The 20030-nt window shown below is 48.9% G+C and overlaps 1 protein-coding gene across 1 annotated transcript in view; it reads right to left on the bottom strand.

Moving 5' to 3' along the window:
• Positions 1-15866, bottom strand: part of LOC309344879 (tripartite motif-containing protein 54-like) — a 47467-nt gene extending 31601 nt beyond the window's left edge. Inside the window, exons 1-2 of the mRNA XM_081867740.1 lie at positions 15444-15866; positions 291-451 (exon numbers count right to left, since the gene is read on the bottom strand). Of these exons, the coding sequence (XP_081723866.1) occupies positions 291-451; positions 15444-15611 (329 nt within the window). The 5' untranslated portion in view covers positions 15612-15866. The remainder of the gene's footprint in view (positions 1-290; positions 452-15443) is intronic.
• Between the last annotated feature and the right edge of the window lie 4164 nt (positions 15867-20030).

Raw genomic sequence — 20030 nt, 5'->3', positions numbered from 1 at the left:
TTGCCATTCTTCTTTGGTTGGGACTTTGCTCGTTTTCCATTTTGGGGCTAACAAATCACAGACCACAGTTGTAGCATACACAAGTAATTGTTTTTGACACCTGGGAATTTCAGTCTAAATTATCCCCAAGGACTCTTGTTTTTTTGGTAAAGTACTTTTAAACACCGTTTTCAATTCATTATGCATCATTTCCCAATACGCTTTTATACTTTTACAAGTCCACATTTGCCCACATTTTGGGGTGTGCACCCACCCACAAACATACACAATGACTGTTGGGTATCACATACCTCTCTGGCCCCCTGGCTGATGCTTGCTTATAAATATCAATGATGTTTTCAACCAGAAGGTTCCTTTGCAGTCCGTAGATGCCATGTCTGTCAAGGACCACTTCATGGCGGCAAGACGGGCAGCGAAACCTCCCTGCGGAGCCCAAGGTCGTTCCTCGAGACTGAAACACACAAAAGAGATGTTTTGGAGGCAGGGACATCTCCCAAACCCGTGTGTGTGTGTGTGTGTGTGTGTGTGTATTATTGCACGATTCCAGGCGCTTACCTAGCATTCCTGTTTCCTTTTGGAAACGAAGCATATCAGAGAATGTGGTGTCTTTATGATATTTGGTTTAAGGTAAAGGGACCCCTAGCCATTAGGTCCAGTCTTGACCGACTCTGGGGTTGCAGCGCTCATCTCGCTTTATTGGCCGAGGGAGCCAGCGTACAGCTTCCGGGTCATGTGGCCAGCATGACTAAGAACTAGAGCAGCACACGAAAATGCCGCTTACCTTCCCGCCAGAGCGGTACCTATTTGTCTACTTGCACTTTGACGTGCTTTCGAACTGCTAGGTTGGCAGGAGCAGGGACTGAGCAACGGGAGCTCACCCTGTCACAGGGATTCGAACCGCTGACCTCCTGATCGGCAAGTCCTAGGCTCTGTGGTTTGGACCACAGCCCCACCCATGCTGGTTTATTATTATTATTATTTGGTTTATTTCCACCTATATACAGCCTGAGCCTGTGATGGAGGGGTTCACAGCATTAACACCCCCAAAAGGGTGTTGCTTTCCCCCCATAGATGCAGCCTTGTACAGTCGTACCTTGGTTCTTGAATGCCTTGTGACTCGAATGTTTTGGCTCCCGAACGCCGCAAACCCGGCAGTGAGTGTTCCGGTTTGCAAACGTTTTTTGGAAGCCGAACACCCGACATGGCTTCTGCGGCTTCCGAATGAGTGCAGGAAGCTCCTGCAGCCAATTGGAAGCCACGCCTTGGTTTTTGAACATTTTTGGAAGTCGAACGAACTTCCGGAACAGATTCCGTTCGAGAACCAAGGTACGACTGTATTCAAACAGAAATCAGGCAGAGATATCTCTCTAGCTTCTCAACCTGCTGCTTTTCCACTCCTAGCATCTAGCTGGCATCACTCCTCTCTCCACTCTGGCCTGTGTCTGTCTAACTATCAGCCGTTTGAGGGAGGGGTGCCTACCCATTTCTCATCTGACACAGATCCACTACCTTTGTTTCTTTAATGGCCCATTCACTAAGCTATCACGTCACCAGGAATTTGAATCCTTGCTTCTATTTTAACACTTGCTGGATCCAGGCGTTAGAAGGGTCCCAGCCCAGCATACAGCCCACTTCCTCCACAAAAAAACTCATAACTATATATATGTTGTCAATCGCAGTTTTAAAACATTCGGGTAATCCAGGCATGATGTCCCTCTCAGGCAACGGGGAGGGTTGAGAAAGTGAAATATAAATGATCCGGAGTTTACAAGGGACATTTTTGTATTTGGACCGATCCTTAAATTCATCTCTAATCATTCTAGAACAATAATAAGGCACTGCTTTGGCTCCCAGTACGTTTCCAAGCACAATTCAAAGTGTTGGTGTTGACCTTTAAAGCCCTAAATGGCCTCGGTCCAGTATACCTGAAGCAGCGTCTCCATCCCCATCGTTCTGCCCGGACACTGAGATCCAGCGCCAAGGGCCTTCTTCTGGTGGTTCCCTCCCTGCGAGAAGCAAAGCTACAGGGAACCAGGCAGAGGGCCTTCTCGGTGGTGGTGCCCTCCCTGTGGAACCCTCCCATCAGATGTCAAAGAGATAAGCAACTATCTGACATTTAGAAGACATCTTAAGGCAGCCCTGTTCAGGGAAGTTTTTAATGTGTGACATTTTAATGTATTTTTAATGTTTGTTGGAAGCCGCCCAGAGTGGCTGGGGAAACCGAGACAGATGGGCGGAGTACAAATTATTATTATTATTATTATTATTATTATTATTATTATTATTATTATTATATTCAGAGTTGCCTTTATTCTGACTGAGGCCATGTTGAGCTTCATAAAATGTGACTAAATTGTCCCAGTGAGTCTTCAAAAACACAGCTATTGAAATATATCACAACTTCGGCTCAGAACAGGTGTTATAATGAAAGTCATCGTGGAAACCTCCAGAGAGGCTGCCAGGAAGCAGACAAGTTACGTGGGCTGCTCAAGAAGGACTGATGATATTTTTACAAGAAACCAAAGGCCAGAAGCCAAGAGCAAAACGCAAGACATTTAATCGTGTGAAGGCAGGTGTCAGGCATCTCTCAGGAGAACGGAAGGAGCTGGAAATTAGAACAGTCGCAATCCCCTAGTTATCCAAATCTGTCTGGACGTAGCCTGAGGAAGGAATCTAAGCCCTGCAAAGCAAGCAAATGTCTTGGGGGAAATGTCAGGATTTGGTATCTTCCCACCCAAATGCTTCAGCCCCCCTGAAATTAAATCACAGTACACTAGTCTTGAGAGTCCCATGGACTGCAAGAAGATCAAACCTCTCCATTCTGAAGGAAATCAGTCTTGAGTGCTCACTGGAAGGACAGATCCTGAAGCTGAGGCTCCAATACTTCGGCCACCTCATGAGAAGAGAAGACTCCCTGGAAAAGACCCTGATGTTGGGAAAGATGGAGGGCACAAGGAGAAGGGGACGACAGAGGACGAGATGGTTGGACAGTGTTCTCAAACCTACCAACATGAGTTTGATCAAACTACGGGAGGCAGTGGAAGACAGGAGTGCCTGGCGTGCTCTGGTCCAGGGGGTCACGAAGAGTTGGACACGACTAAACAACTAAACAACAACAACAAAGACTAGTCTTTGCCAACCTGGGGCCATCTAGATGTGCAGGACTACATCTCCCATCTGCCCCAGCCAGCTTGGGCTGATGGGAATTGTAGTCCCAGACATCAGGATGCCTTTGGCTTGGAGAAGGCCGCAGCAAGTGCAGAGCTAGATAGAGCCATGCCTTCAAGCTCAAGAGTTTGTTTTTGTTGACTGATGCTAAGATTTCCAACCTGCTTTCTCTCTCCAGCGGAGGCTAACAAAAACCCCACCTAAAATGATTAATTATAATAATCATACCAGTGCCACAGAAATCACAGAGCAAATAGCATGACACCACACCTAAAGCAGCGTAAGAAGAACTCAAGGAGCCAGCTAACAAATAACAACAATGCACACAGCAACAGTGTTAAACACCTGCAGGCAGAGGAGAAATGCTAATTGCTTCAGCTAATAGCTAATTGCTCTCTGGGAAGGAATCGCAGCTCAGTTCTGCAGAGCAGGCACTTTGCATGCGGACCATCGCAGGTCCGACTTAGGACATCTCTGGTTAAAAGGATCAGATGGCGAGGAAAAGACGCCTGAGACCCTAGCCCAGTGGGTTCCCAAATTTGGGGGAGCCACTGCCCCCTTATTTCCACAAACTCGTCCCCAGCGCTGGTAGCCCTACCCTATAGTTGCTGTTGTCACCATCTGCAGTGATCATGGAGCCCAAAAAAGTAAAATCTCTCACTGCCTCAATTTCTTCCCCTTCTATTTGCCAGGAGGTGATGGGCCCAGTGGCCATGATCTTCGTTTTTTTGATGTTGAGCTTCAGACCATATTTTGCGCTCTCCTCTTTCACCCTCATTAAAAGGTTCTTTAATTCCTCCTCACTTTCTGCCATCAAGGTTGTGTCATCTTGATTGTTGTTAGCCGCCCTGAGCCCGGCTTCGGCTGGGGAGGGCGGGATATAAATAAAATTTATTATTATTATTATTATTATTATTATTATTATTATTATTATTATTATCTGCATATCTGAGGTTGTTGATATTTCTTCTGGCGATCTTAATTCCGGCTTGGGAATCATCCAGCCCAGCCTTTCGCATGATGAATTCTGCATATAAGTTAAATAAGCAGGGAGACAATATACAGCCTTGTCGTACGGCCCTACCCTATAAAAAGCGTTATTCAGAATAGCGATTTGCACAACCAACTAAGGAAGATAACAGCACAATAACATTCAAAAGCAATAATGATTAATTGCACATTCGTTCAAATTTCCCTTATAGCTATTCGGCTAAATTAATACAACAAAATGGGTGGACTCGATACCAGCTTTTCAAAGACCTCTAGAGGCAGCCCCCTGTAACCCCACCACCCAACTTAGGAACCTAATGGATGCCCCAAATGGTTACTACGAGCCAGAGTAGAGAACACTGGCCTAGATCAGGGGTGGGGACCTTCTTCAGCCTGGGGGTTGCATTCCCTTTTAGGCAGGTTTTTTGGGGAGCGGGCACATGCCAGATGCTTTGAGCGGGGTCAAAGCCAAAATGAGCAGAGTAAGATAGTGTTGTTAGCCGCCCTGAGCCCGGCTTCGGCTGGGGAGGGCGGGATATAAATAAAATTTATTATTATTATTATTTATTATTATTATACATTTTACCTTTGTACAGTAGGCTAGTTTTTACACAAAGAGACCCTTTCTGTTCTCCACCCAATGGATCCAAAGGCTCCATTGTCAGGGACATGGGTGGCGCTGTGGTCTAAACCACTGAGCCTCTTGGGCTTGCTGAAGTGTTGGCAAACGCTGATCTGGTCCTGAATGGGGTAACTGTGCCCCTGAAGGACCAGGTGTGGAGCCTGGGAGTCATTTTGGACTCACAGCTGTCCATGGAGGCACAGGTCAATTCTGTGTCCAGGGCAGCTGTTTACCAGCTCCATCTGGTACGCGGGATGAGACCCTACCTGCCCGCGGACTGTCTCATCAGAGTGGTGCATGCTCCTGTTATCTCCCGCTTGGATTACTGCAATGCGCTCTACGTGGGGCTACCTTTGAAGGTAACAACTAATCCAGAATGCGGCAGCTAGAGTGGTGACTGGGAGCGGCCGCCGAGACCACATAACACCAATCTTGAAAGGCCTACAGTGGCTTCCAGTATGCTTCCGAGCACAATTCAAAGTGTTGGTGCTGACCTTTAAAGCCCTAAACAGCCTCGGTCCAGTATACCTGAAGGAGCGTCTCCACCCCCATCATTCTGCCCAGACACTGAAGTCCAGCGCCGAGGGCCTTCTGGTGGTTCCCTCACTGCGAGAAGCCAAGTTACAGGGAACCAGGCAGAGGGCCTTCTTGGTGGTGGCGCCTTCCCTGTGGAACGCCCTCCCACCAGATGTCAAAGAGAAAAACAACTACCAGACTTTTAGAAGACATCTGAAGGCAGCCCTGTTTAGGGAAGCTTTTAATGTTTGATGCATTACTGTATTTTAATATTGTGTTGGAAGCCGCCCAGAGTGGCTGGGGAAACCCAGCCAGACGGGCGGGGTATAAATAATTCTATTATTATTATTATTATTATTATTATTATTATTATTATTATTATTATCTCCCCCTGAAATGCACCCTCAGCGCAGCATGTTGTAGCTGCGATTCCTGCATTGCAGGGGGTTGGACTAGATAGCTCTTACAGTCTCTTTCCAACCCTACAATTCTGTGCTTCATAAGCAAACCATTTAGTTGAAGCCTTAAAGGCAAAGCATTTTTTATACTGACAGCAGCATTGTTTAAACTCGGCTACTGTCCAAGCGCCCTGGATTGATTCCAGGCAATGTGATTACTATAGGTCAGCAATCATTCTTTTCAATATCATTACCTCTAAGCACTGGGTTTTTCCTCATGCTTTCCTCTTAATGGAATAATGATGATGATGATGATGAATCTGCACGTGCTCAGTTTGGATTAGTACCACACTATGTTTGCACCCAGTCCCACAACAGCTGCAGGGTCAGAAGAAGGATAAGGGCCACTTCTGAGCTGGCAATCCCTGAACAGAACAGAGAGATGGTGCATGGGGTTCCTGGTCGATCTGTCCATTGCGTACCAGCAGGGCTGGGGCGCTGGCATCTCAGTACGAGAACACTGCTGTCCATTGCAGAGAGTTTGGAGGCACCTCCCCATTTAGGGCACAGTATCCTGTGCAAGAGGGACGCGGGTGGGACTGTGGGTTAAACCATAGAGCCTAGGACTTGCCGATCAGAAGGTCGGTGGTTCAAATCCCTGCAACGGGGTGAGCTCCTGTTGCTCGGTCCCTGCTCCTGCCAACCTAGCAGTTCGAAAGCACGTCAAACTGCAAGTAGATAAATAGGTACCGCTCCGGTGGGAAGGTAAACTGCGTTTCCGTGCGCTGCTCTGGTTCGCCAGAAGCAGCTTAGTCATGCTGGCCACATGACCCGGAAGCTGTACGCTGGCTCCTTCGGCCAATAAAGTGAGATGAGCGCCGCAACCCCAGAGTCAGTCACGACTGGACCTAACAGTCAGGGGTCTCTTTACCTTTATCCTGTGCAAGGGACGTATGAAGGGGGGTGCGGTCCGCCCCGAGTGTCACCCTGATGGGGCTGACAAAATGGCGGGTGGCATTCGTCACAGTGGGGCCTGCAGGGCACATGAGCCACACGTCTCAGCTTCCGCAGGCCCCGCGCTGTCCGCCCACTGCCTCCCCACCCCCAGCTGTAGGGCGGCTGCGAAGAAGAAGAAGAAGAAGAAGAAGAAGAAGAAGAAGAAGAAGAAGAAGAAGAAGAAGAAGAGTAATAGTAGTAGTAGTTTGGATTTGATATCCTGCTTTATCACTACCCAAAGGAGTCTCAAAACAGCTCACAATCTCCTTCCCCTTCCTCCCCCACAACAAACACTCTGTGAGGTGAGTGGGGCTGAGAGACTAGCCCAAGGTCACCCAGCAGCTGCATGTGGAGGAGCGGGGAAGCGAACCCGGTTCACCAGATTACGAGTCCACCCCCTTAACCACTACACCACACTGGCTCTCTGAGGCCCTGCTGCGCACCCCATCCCGTATGGGTGCTGTGCACCAGTGCCACGTCTCATCCCTATGGGCACCGCATGCCCCGTGGCATGTGGCACCTGTTGTGTATTGAGTCAAAGGATTTTATATCTGTATTATTATTGTCTGTATTTGCATTAGGGTAAAGTAACTGCCTTTTGGTTCCAGAGGGTACAGCTACTATTGGTTCATTTAAGCTGCTGTATTTGGATCCTCTGTCTTATTGGTTGCCTCCAAAAGGCAGGACTGTGATTGCCTGATATTGTTCCCTCCAAAATGTATCCTTTCTAGCTAGTTCCCTGTCCCTATAAATGTAGCTCTCCCCTCCTCAAGTTCCAGTCTTGTTGCGTTAATAAAGAAGTGTACTAGAGAACTGTCTCCAGCATATTATGTCAAGAGAGCTGAAATCACAAACCCCACATCACAACAACTGGCGACGAGGATGGGATCCGGAATGCTGAGGAGCGGTTAAACGCAGCCCTGCCTCAGAGTCCGGATTGTAGCTAAGAACAAGACTCACTGGCCAGCTGAGAAGACGACCCTGCCCACAGGACAATGGAGAGTCCAAGGGTATTGGAGCCCTTCCAGCCATCAGAGCCCCACACGTGGGAAGACTACGTCGAACGCTTCGAGTTCTTCGCAGTGGCTCAAGGGATCACCGATGCCAGCAAAAGAAGGGCCACATTCCTGAGCTACTGTGGCCCTGAGACCTTCAAGCTGGCCAAGGCATTGCTTGCCCCAGCGAAGCTAAGTGAGACATCTCTCAAAGATATTCTTGCCTGCCTAACAAGCCATTTAGCGCCTACTGAGACCAAGATGGCCCGGCGGATGGAGTTTCATAAGAGGCAGCAGCGTGCTGGGGAGTCTGTATCTGCATTTCTAGCTGAACTGCGGAAGCTCGCTCAGCACTGCAACTTCCAAGATCTGGAAGAGACTCTCCTGGATCGGGTTGTCGGTGGTCTGAGCAGCAAGAAAGCCAGAAGACGCATCGTGGCTAAAGAAGAGGTTACCCTTGCTTCAGCCTTGAAGGAGGCCACCACCACGGAGAATTATGAAAGAGAGGAGCTTGATGCCAGTCGCAGGGCCCCTAAGCCACAGATAGAAGTTGCGCATGCCATGGACGAGCTAGAGGCTACTCCGAGCCAGAGCCCAGTTCGTGGGGTCGAGTCAGTGCGTCAGGCCTGCACAGTGCACAAAGATCACCGAGGCAGGTGCCCTGGTTGTGGCGGAAACCATGAGCGGAAGAGTTGTCGTTTCCGGGATGCTATGTGCCGGACGTGCGGAAAGACAGGTCACATCACCAGGGTCTGTAGATCGGCGGCGTTGGGAGCGACAGGAGCACCTAGACTGGAGCATCGCAGATCGGCCACAGCAAACCATGTTCTAAAGGACTGCAACTACGTAACGGAGATCAACGGGAGGGTCGTGCAGTTTCCAGCGCAAGGCAAGGCACACGTCAAGGTGAAGATTGAGGGTCAGCTGTGCGACATGGAGGTGGACTCCGGATCTGAATTCACTATCGTGTCGGACCAGACCGCGAGGACATTCTTCCCCAGGGGTAAGTTGCCCCCTCTGGAGCCCTTCCCGGCAACTTTGCAGTCATACTCAGCGGGCCGCATCCATGTCATGGGAATGTGTGCCGTGAGAGTACAGTTCCGGGACAAACAGGCGGTACTCAAACTGGTGATTGCGAAGGGCAGTCGCCCCAGTCTCTTGGGCACTGACTGGTTTCCTGCCCTGGGACTGAGTATATCAGGGCTTAATTCAATCCAAACCTGCCCCGAGATGAGCGAGGCATTATACAAAGAATTTGCTGGTCTCTTTAATGGAAAACTGGGTTGTTATAAAGGGCCCCCTGTTGACTTCGAATTGGACCCTGGGGTGGCCCCAATCCGACTCAAACCAAGGCGAGTGCCATTTGCACTGCAACCCAAGATCGAAGCAGAGCTGGATAAATTGGTCAAGCAGGGAGTTCTCTCACCCGTGGACTCCGCTAAGTGGGAGACTCCAATCGTCACACCCCTTAAAGCAAATGGGGAAGTTAGGATCTGTGCTGATTACAAATGTACTATCAATAAGGCACTCAGGGGAAATTCATACCCCATTCCAGTCGTATCACATCTGTTGGCTAAACTGGCTGGGGGCAAGGTGTTCGCCAAACTTGACCTGGCACAAGCTTACCAACAGCTGCCAGTAACCCCACAATCAGCGGAAGCACAGACTATTGTCACACATAAAGGGGCGTTCAGAGTTAACAGATTACAATTTGGAGTTTGTGTGGCCCCAGGGATTTTTCAAGGGCTCATGGAACGCCTGTTAAGAGGTCTGCCGGGGGTCTTGCCATTTTTTGATGACGTTTTGATTGCTGGAAAAGACCCACAGGAACTGGTTGCGCGTGTCCGTGCAGTGTTGCTCAAGTTCAAGGAGGTGGGGTTGCAACTAAAAAAAGAGAAATGCAGTTTTGGGGTGCCAACTGTGGAATTCTTGGGGTTTAAAATTGATGCATCAGGCATCCACCCCACAGATGCTAAGGTTAAGGCCATCATCGAGGCACCACGACCACAGAACAAGACGGAGTTGCAGTCATTCCTGGGACTTATTAACTTTTATCATTCGTTCTTACCCCAGAAAGCTTCGGTAGCTGAACCATTACATAGACTGTTGCAGAAAAAGAATGTGTGGCGATGGGGGCAGGAGCAGCAGAAGGCTTTTGACTCCTTGCGAGGAATGCTGAGTAGCAAGAGCGTCCTTGCTCATTATGATGAATCGAAGCCGCTGGTCCTGGCATGTGATGCCTCTCAATACGGCCTGGGGGCGGTGCTGAGTCATAGGGAACCGGATGGGTCGGAAAAGCCTATCTCTTTCTATTCCCGTACGTTGTCGCCCACGGAGCGCAACTATGCTCAAATTGACAAGAGGCGCTTGCAATTGTGGCAGGAATCAAAAAGTTCCATGATTATGTGTACGGTCGTCATTTCTCCATTGAAACGGACCACAAACCACTGTTGGGGTTGTTCAACCCGAACAAACAAACGCCACAAATTCTCTCCCCCAGAATGTTGCGTTGGTCTATATTCCTGAACGGGTTCCAGTACACCTTGACCCATGTGCCGGGGAAACGGTTGTGCCACGCTGATGCGCTGAGTCGATTGCCCCTTCCTGGCGGGAGCAATGAGGATCCTGCTCCAGCGGAGCACATAATGATGCTGGAAACACTTCCGGGGGCTCCTGTAACGGCTACTGATATTGCTGAGAAAATGAGGAAAGATGCTGTTCTCTCCCGTGTGCTCACTTGGGTGGGGAGGGGGTGGCCAGGTGGTCCGCATGAAGACAAATTCAGGCCTTATGTGACAAGGCAGCACGAGTTATCCATGCATAAGGGTTGTCTCCTGTGGGGAGATAGGGTGATCATCCCAGCACCACTGAGAAACAGGGTTCTTGAGACGCTTCACATGGGACACCCGGGAATGGTCAGGATGAAGTCGCTAGCCCAATGTTATGTGTGGTGGCCTGGAATGGACCAGAACATAGAACAATGGGTACGAACATGCAAGGCATGCCAAGAGGTGCGGCCAGAAGTGGCCAGAGCACCAGTTCACTGGTGGGAGCAGTCCAGATCTCCCTGGAGCCGGCTGCACTTAGATTTTGCTGGGCCATTCCAGGGGAAGGTCTTTTTGGTTATCGTCGATGCATATTCCAAATGGTTAGAAGTGGCGATGGTCCCTAGCATGGCATCAGCTGCCGTAATCAAGCTGTTGAGGCAGCTGTTTGCAACCCATGGGTTACCTGAGACCATTGTATCAGATAATGGGGCAGCTTTTGTATCCCAAGAATTCAGGGCATTCTTGGCTGATAACTTCATAAGAGGGGTCACATCCGCGCCCTTTCACCCATCCTCCAATGGGCAGGCGGAGCGCATGGTAAGAACAGCCAAAGAATCCATTGCGCGCTTAATGGAGGGTAACTGGTCAGCTCGCATCGCGCGAATGTTATTTTTGCAGCATGCGACGCCGTGTACTGCGACGGGCAAGTCGCCAGCTGAGCTGCTCTTGGGTAGAAGATTGGTAACAGTGCTGGATTATGTCCACCCGGATAAAATGCCAAACCGTAATTCAAGAGCAAACCCCCAGGCTGAGACTGACACAAAAGGTATTTCGCCCCTGAAGAACTGGTCTGGGTGAGGAACTATTCATGAGGTTCGCGGTGGGTGGCTGGTGTGGTCACCCGGGCTAGTGGACCTGTGTCCTATTATGTGACCTTGGAAAATGGGCAAGTTTGGAAGAGACATATAGATCAGCTGAGGCGCCGGGCGCTCAGCAGGGAGGAGTCTGATAATTCATCCCTGGCTAACGACGCAGAGCTACAAGACCAGAGTGAAAATGGCCCAGGGGTGCAATCACCAGGGGCTTCAGCAAATGAACCAGGGTCTGCTAGTCCTCAGGATGACGAGGTACAGGTAGGGGACCCTGAGATGTCTGGGACTCCATCTGTTCCTGATGAAACCCCTATAGCAGCCCCCCTACCACAGGTGACACCCAATCCAGAACCGGCAACACCTGTTGTCAGGAGATCAAGTAGAAGTTGTAGGACCCCACAGTACCTGAGAGATTACGTCTGCTGTGCTCACTAGGGGGGGAGGGGTGTTGTGTATTGAGTCAAAGGATTTTATATCTGTATTATTATTGTCTGTATTTGCATTAGGGTAAAGTAACTGCCTTTTGGTTCCAGAGGGTACAGCTACTATTGGTTCATTTAAGCTGCTGTATTTGGATCCTCTGTCTTATTGGTTGCCTCCAAAAGGCAGGACTGTGATTGCCTGATATTGTTCCCTCCAAAATGTATCCCTTCTAACTAGTTCCCTGTCCCTATAAATGTAGCTCTCCCCTCCTCAAGTTCCAGTCTTGTTGCGCTAATAAAGAAGTGTTACTAGAGAACTGTCTCCAGCATATTATGTCAAGAGAGCTGAAATCACAAACCCCACGTCACAACAGCACCCATAGGGATGGCATGGGACAACACGGAGCGCACAGCGCCCTTAGAGACGGGGTGCGCCGCGCTGCCCATAGGGATGGCACGGAACGCCGAGCGCCCCGTTCTGTCCATATGGGCACCGAGCGCCCTGCCTCTGGGCACTTCGCCCCAGGTGCCCTAGGGGCTTCCTCCGTCCCTGTCCTGTGCCTCTTCTGTTGACTCAGATGCCACAGGTGACCCCCCTCCTCTGCTATTTGGCTTGAACAGTGTTGCTCCCCATGTGACGTGCCCAAGGGGAGTGTTGCAGGAATGAGTCATCCCTGGCAACAGCAGCGGCCCTGGGATGATGATGAGGTTACTTGCCCAACTCATCCTTTGGTCATTTCTGCTCCTCTTTTGGGTAGTCTTAACTGCAAGTTCAGAAGAGCCTGCCGGATCAGGAGAATGACCCACCTGATCTAGCATCCAGTTCCCCCAAATGAACCCACACCTCCCTATTGTACATGGCTCTTGTTTGGGCTGCATAAACAGATTTGCTCTCCCCTGAAGACTGGAGCTGCGATATAGGATATCATGACAAAGAAATGCCTGTAGCTGCAGCCAAAATAAAGGACCCCTCCAAATGTCCTTTTAGCTGTGCATTCATGATGGTATCGGGGCAGTTATCCTGCTTTCAATACTCTCTGTATTTGCAAAAGTTGCAGGTGGGACATGCCACTTCCTTTCCAGTCGGTGCAAGCCCCATTAACCTCCTGCTGCAATCCTATAACTTTATACCATACACGACTCAGGACCTCAATAACTTAAGGACCACCTCTCCCATACAAGCCGACCCAGACCTTGTGGTTTGGAGGGTGACAACACGAGGACGGGCCTTTTCCGTGGTGACTCCCCACTTGTCCAGTGCTCTCCCCAGAGAGACTTGCCTGGCACCATCATTAAATGTCTTTAGGCACCAGACAAAAACATTCCTATTTATCCAGACCTTCAGCCATTAAGCAATCCGCAGCCTTTTGAAAAGGGGGACAGGACTGTTACTATGATTTTCTCTCTCTCCAATGGTTTTATTGTCTTTTATTATTATGCTATGTAAATTATGTATTTAATGCTGTACACTGCCCTGGGTATATAAATAGAATAAATAAACAAGTGTTTTGTGGGGCAAGGGGTTGGCACATTTTCATTGTGCCCTTCCAGATGGCAATAATGCAATAACTTTGGGGCAAGCATCACAGAACAAGTAGCAAAGCGGAATGATTTGTGGACAGTCCATTATAAATCCACCACTAATGGGCTATTCTTGTGTCGGCGACATGTTGCAGAATGCACTCACAACCCTCCCCCACCCAACAAAAAATCCCCATCAGTAGTGATGGGCCCACAGTGGAAGATATAGGGTGATAATCAGCATTCTCAGACCCACTGGAATGAATGAAGTAACTTAAATACACTCATTTCAGTGGCTCAGCTCTTGGGTATAATTTAGTTGGATGCAACCCGCAGGTCCTTACGCTTTGCATCACTCTCTATAAAGTTCCAAGGAGGAAAGATTCCTTGGGGAATCCCCTTCTGATAAAAGAGCGGTTCTTATTTTTGATTTTGGGCCAGTTCAAACAATCATGCGCTCTTTGCTGCTACAGGGCCTGCGGCAGTTGCGCACTGCTAGCACTGCATTATACCAGGATGAAAACACACCTTAAGCAAATGTTTCTCGATTTGTCCCATTTGGTACATATTTTATATCGGCAACTGAATTTTCTAGTGTTTGGCGCTGACATTTGGTTTTAAACAAATGACTGAAATCACACACACTGGGTGGAGAATGGCAGCTGAAGTCATCGGCGGCGGCATCCGTCTATCTCGAGAGACAAGGGAGTGCACCTCTGGGGGTGAAGTCCAACTGCTGGAGAATCACAGCACCTGCTGTGGCTGAATGGATTGGGAACTCGTAACTGCTGCCTCCAGCATTGTTTTTGGTGCATTAGCAGCAACCAAGGATACCTCGGGGGGGGGGGCAAGCCTGGGCAGTGTGGCTGGAGGTCTTGCGCTGCCCAGATGACAAGACCACCCTGTCAGCCTCACTGATGGGGTCCAAAGGAAAGCAGAGCAAGACGTTTGGCACCAGCTTGGCTGAAGGAGTTGCCAGAAGGTGTACAAGGTGCCATCCAACAGTCTTAGGGACTCCACACCAGATTTGTGCAGGGTTTACTCTTTAGCCTTTTCTTCTCCTGAAGATGTCCCATGAGGCAGCAGGTACTGTAGCTGAAGTACATTCAGTTTCATCAGCTGACCCCACCAGTTCTAATAGCTGTGGATGAGTATTTCTCCCTCTCTGCTTTTTGCAAAGCATTCCGTTCTATAAATAGTTACCATGTACTTAGCCATCTTATAGCACAGGGGTGGGGAACCTCAGGGGTGGGGGCCAAATGCAGCCCTCCAGACCTCACTACCATCTCCACCCCCATCGTTCAGCCCGGACACTGAGGTCCAGCGCCGAGGGCCTTCTGGCGGTTCCCTCATTGCAAGAAGCAAAGCTACAGGGAACCAGGCAGAGGGCCTTCTCGGTAGTGGCGCCCGCCCTGTGGAACACCCTTCCAGCAGATGTCAAGGCAATAAACACCTACCTAACATTTAGAAGACATCTGGAGGCAGCCCTGTTCAGGGAAGTTTTTAATGTGTGATATTTTAATGTTTTTTAATCTTTGTTGGAAGATATTATTATTATTATTATTATTATTATTATTATTATTATTCCTGGGACCCCGAGCTCTCCCTAGGCCACACCCCTTCTTCCACAGGCCACGCCCATTACTCCCAGGCCACACCCCTCAACATTTTGACACCCTCCTTGAGTGTTTTTGCCTGCGCTCAATGTGTCCTTGTCCTCCGATGTTACCTGTTACTTGTCTTGCTGTAGGATACAGGGATGTGCAGGTAAAAGTAACTAACAAAGGTAAAATGGGCATTATTTGTTCTGCCCACCTTTGCCCTCTGTGTCTTGCCTGCGGCCCCCCCAGGAGGAAAAACAGCCCCCAGTCTGCAAAAGCTTCCCAAGCCCTCTTGTAATTATTTTTTTAAAAATCCAAACAGGGAGCCAGGAGTGCCCCCTCGCCACCATACAGGGGTCGCTTATAGCATGTGTCCGTCAGTCCACGCAGATTCCCCCTGTGATCTTGCGAGACACAGGCCCTTCCCCAAAGCTCACGCCACCTGCAATGACGACGGGCATTTTGCTAGCAATTCCATATCCCTGGTGCCACCTTCTCTCTTTGAACACTTATGCGCTTAGACCCAAAATGAAAACCAAGCCAAGCTGCAAACCCAGGCATGTTCACGGCTCACCTGAAAGATGTCATTGGCACATTTCCTGCACAGGTTGTGCTGGCAGGGCAGGATGACCACCGGCTTGGTAAACATCTCCAAACAGATGGGGCAAATCAGTTGCCTTTCCAGGCTATCCATGGTGGGGCAATCTCTAGGGCAGGAGTTGTAGTCCATGTGGGTCGACATGACAAGGGAAGAGGCAAGTGCCGATCTGGAGGGGGCTCCCTGTGTGCCCTCGCACCAGTCCTGGAGTGCGGCGGTGAGAAAGGGCAAGGGGAACGGCTCATGACTGCCAACGCCTCCATGTGGGAGGCAGCTGTTTGCTCTGATTTCCCCAAGGTCCGCAAAAGCTCAGCTCGAATGCTCCAAGAATGTGATGGTGGAGACTCTCTCGCTCCTGCCGTCAGGGAACAGTTTGCCTTTTTATTCTGCCTCAGCATCCCTGCTCAGACACAGGCGGCGTGCATCGAAGATACTGTTACGTGCCACCCCAATCTCCAAGCAGCGAGAGATTCCAGGGGTTTCAGCACTTGGTTTCCTTAGGAATGAAGGCCAGCAGAGTCGGTGGCGTCTTTAAGATAAGGAAAGCGTAATGCTGGTGGTCAAGAAAAGAGGTTTAAAGTCTGTCTCAAGGCAAATCTTTAAAAATGTAGTATAAACGCTGACCAGCGGCGTAGCGTGGGTTGTCAGCACCCAGGGCAAGGCAAGTAATTTGCGCCCCCTAACCCGGGGCAATTTGCGCCCCTAACCCCTAACCTGCCACTGCTGCCAGCTTCTTCTTGCTGCTGCCTGGGCTGGTCGGGTGTGGTTCTCTCCCGCGCTCAGCGCTGCGCTGGGCGGCCGCTGCACTGTCCCTCCCCCAGATAGTCCCTCCCTCGCTCTCTCTCCGCTCTGCACCGCAACGCACGCCTGGCACCCTCCCCCTCCACAGTGGGCAGCGACCCGGCAGCTCGGATCGGATTCGCACAGCCAGCACTGCAGTGAGAGTGAGTGAGCCAGGTAGGGGCAGAGAGCTGCGAGTGCGAGCGCCCCCCCCCAAATGTTGCGCCCGGTGCGGCTGGCCCCCCCTGCACCCCCCACGCTACGCCACTGATGCTGACAACTGTGAAACACTGGCCGGCAGGTGCTCCAGTTGGAGAACAGCCTTTACCTAAGGTGTCATGGGCTTTGAAGACACTCAAACTCAGGACACAAGGGAGAAATGTGCTAAGAGGAAGGCACGCTTGGCAAATCCACACTGTGATCAGCTCCCGCCTGGAAACCTATGTCCCCACTGTGGAAGGACGTGTGGGTCCAGAATTGGCCTCCGCAGTCACTTACGGACTCATTGTTAACACCATGTTTATGGAAAACAATCTTACTTGGCTACGAGGGATCGCCAAAGAAGTAGAAGGATATATGGTTTCATTTAAACTTTTAATTGTAATCTGCTTGGGGGCAGGGACCTGCCCTGTGTGCATGTTCCTGTGTGAAGCACCATCTTCACAACACTATAAAGAACCAGAAATCAGAACATAAAAGCTAAAACCTCCACCCCTTCTTTGAAAATAGATAAGGAAGAACCTTATGGAGCAACTTTTGGTTGGGATGGGGGCAATACGGAGGTTCCCTTTGAAGACTGCATGGAAACAGTACTCGGATATGGATATTGAAGATCCATTATTGGCTAAAGCTTATTTTCTTCCCGGTTGGGCTGGCACCTTTAACCTTATTAGATACCTACCAATCCAGATGGAAAGCTACACTGCTGGAAAAGCTTAAAGGCTTGGGGATCCCACAGCAGACCCTGATAGCGACAGGCTTCAAGAAAGCTAGGACTACAATCCTACACCTGTTTTGCAAAAGTCCAGGAAAGAATCGGAATACCATAGTTTAAAACTACTGCTAGAGGACAAGAATCCCAAGACTACATTAAATGTAGCTAAATTCTGTGCGTCTGCAATCAATCGCAGCAAGCAAGTGGCATCCCATAATGTTCAAACCCCTAAATGTTAATTACAGGGGGCACGCTAACAATTAATTTTAATTTTTATATTTAGAGCCTTGTTATATTCATATTGTCCCTTGTATTTCTGATATTTTTTATGATCTGTGTTATTGTGTGTGTTGATGCTGGTCTGTGACCGTATTAATAAATTCAATTCAATGCATGGAAACAGCAGCTAATGCAGAATGCAGCCCGTGGCTATTATCTCTGGTGGGATAGTGTCTAGCTAGTGTGTCAGACTAGGATCTGGGGGATGACCAGGGTTCGAATCCCCACTCAGTCATGAAGCTCACTGGGTGACTTTGGGCCAGCCTCTGCCTCTTGGCCTAACCTACATCACAGGGTTGTTGTAACCATATGAGCCCCTTAGAGGAAAAGGAAATGGGCTGGTCTTGTCAAAAACTTCCACTTCTCCTCAGAATTCCTCAGAAATTTCTGTGGCCCCTCTACACAAGATAGCTTTGCGTCCAAGGGCTGCCGCAGATGGGCGGGGTATAAATAATAAATTATGATTATCATCACAGTTGCTCAGGGCAAGAACCCAAGCTACACAAGGAAGGTGGCTTCCATGCTTGATTTCTTCCTCCTTTAAGTCACAGCATTTTGGTTAATGGCAGAAAAGGCCCTAATCCAGCCTTAAAATAAACATTAAAAAAAAAAAAACAGATCAAGAGAACACTTTGGGTGATTTTTTTGCCTTGAAAACATTTATTTTACAACCTTGGTTTCTGATAATTTAGCAGTCTTTATTTTTTCAATTTTATGTTCCTATTCAGACATACAATACATAAATTACATGCTAAAACATAAAATAAATTCCTTCTGCTTGAACTGTAGGTATGTACAGGAGCTCAGTATTTGCGAGTGTTAACAATCCACAAAGTTCGGACAGCCACAGCTACTTACATACAATTTAAAGGATGACCCTTTAAGTAACATAACAAAATATATATATATATTTTCTATGTATATGTATATATATATAATTGCTTTTCAAATGCATTTATACTTTTTGATTGTTCTTTACAACTAACATTTTTCTTAATTTAAAAAAAAATATCTGGATTTCCCCTTTTCTCCAGCAAGTACAAGTGCAATATGAGATTCTTGTTACATCTTCATCAGGTCACACAGACTTCAGGAGAGGCCACAACAAATCTTACTAAAAATCAACAGTTAAGTGAATGATGGAATCTACCAAACTTTGCTTTCTGGAACCATGGTTCATTTCAATGGGGCTTGCAAACCTTCACTGAAAGGAACGGCATGAAAGGAGCAAAGGCTAACTGGGCCACAGTTCATCCTAACTTTTTTTACTCATATGCAAGAAGAGGCTGCCTTGAATTGAGCGATAGCTACACAAAACAAAAAACACATACCATGTTCCCCAATAAAGGAGAAGGGGCAGCAAGAGGAGGAGATGATGATACAAAAATTAATAGAACACCAGCAGTAGCTGAACGACGCAACACACACGCGCGCACACACACACACACAGGACTAATGTGGAAAACGCAATTTCTACAGCTTTTGCAGCTTGGCAAATCTCCAGGTTCATTACATACACACACAGCCCACCCATCGACACACAACACACAGGCGTACCAAAAAGTAAAATAAGATCGCTGAGTCAAAACATTGAAACGGAAATAAGCTGCAAGTCTTGCGCTGTGCAATTAAACAATTTGGGTTGGTTTGCCTCCAGCAAAATTCCAAAAATCAAATGTCAAGTGTTATTGTTGGCCTACAGATTAGAATCTAAGAATTAGGCAATGGGACTGCGGGGAGAGGTAAAGAAACAATGGAAAGACAGGAAGGGTCCCTGTCTTCTTCCTCCAACAGGGAAAGGGGGAGGCTGTCTCTGCCATGCCTAGTTTTGGGGTCTTTAGACCGGGGTCAGCAAGGTTAACCTTGCCTGGGCCGGTTCACTCCCGTGGAGATCGCTCTGTGAGCCAGATCGCGTCTGCGCAGATGCGATTTCCAGCGTTTGCATCTGCGCAGATGCAATTTCCGGCACCACAGAAGCGAGTCCCTGCTCCGCCAGTTTAGCGCAGCACGCAGGGACTCGCCAAGCAGGTGGCTCAGTTCAGGGGCGGCTCGTGGGCCATTTAAACAACTCCGCAGGCCGCTTGTGGCCCATGGGCTGCAGGTTGCCAACCCTTGCTTTAGACAATCACATCGACTCATCTCCTTAACAGTCAAAACTGAATTACCAACAGAAAAGAACCACAGCAATGCAAGCACTCATCCTACGATTTTCCATGCTATGCCCCACTTTGTTAAATACACTGGCTCTAAAAAGAGCTCAGAGCCATGCCCTGCAACTATTTCAGAAGCCCCCTTTCCCCCACTTCAACCCCTGACAACCATCCCAGAAAGAACTCTTTGCCTCTCAGGATATTGCTGCCTTCTCTTTGAATCAAGCAGACATGTTCAGGGTTTTGTTTTTTTTAAGGACATGCATTTGCTGTCCATTCTTGATGTGCTTGTTTGCAGGAGCCCCAATTGCTGCAGGAGGCTCCTAGAATCAGGGCACAGTTCCCACCTCCACCTGTAACATAGGTAAAAACTGTCGCAAGGGTTGCTGATCGAACAGCAGACCCCCCAGCAGCACCACC

The sequence above is a fragment of the Podarcis erhardii genome (genome assembly GCF_964252035.2).
Source record: "Podarcis erhardii genome assembly, chromosome: 6".
NCBI classification, from domain to species: Eukaryota; Metazoa; Chordata; class Lepidosauria; order Squamata; family Lacertidae; genus Podarcis; species Podarcis erhardii.
Note: the sequence above shows the minus strand (reverse complement) of the source record. Positions and strands in the feature narration are given on the sequence as shown.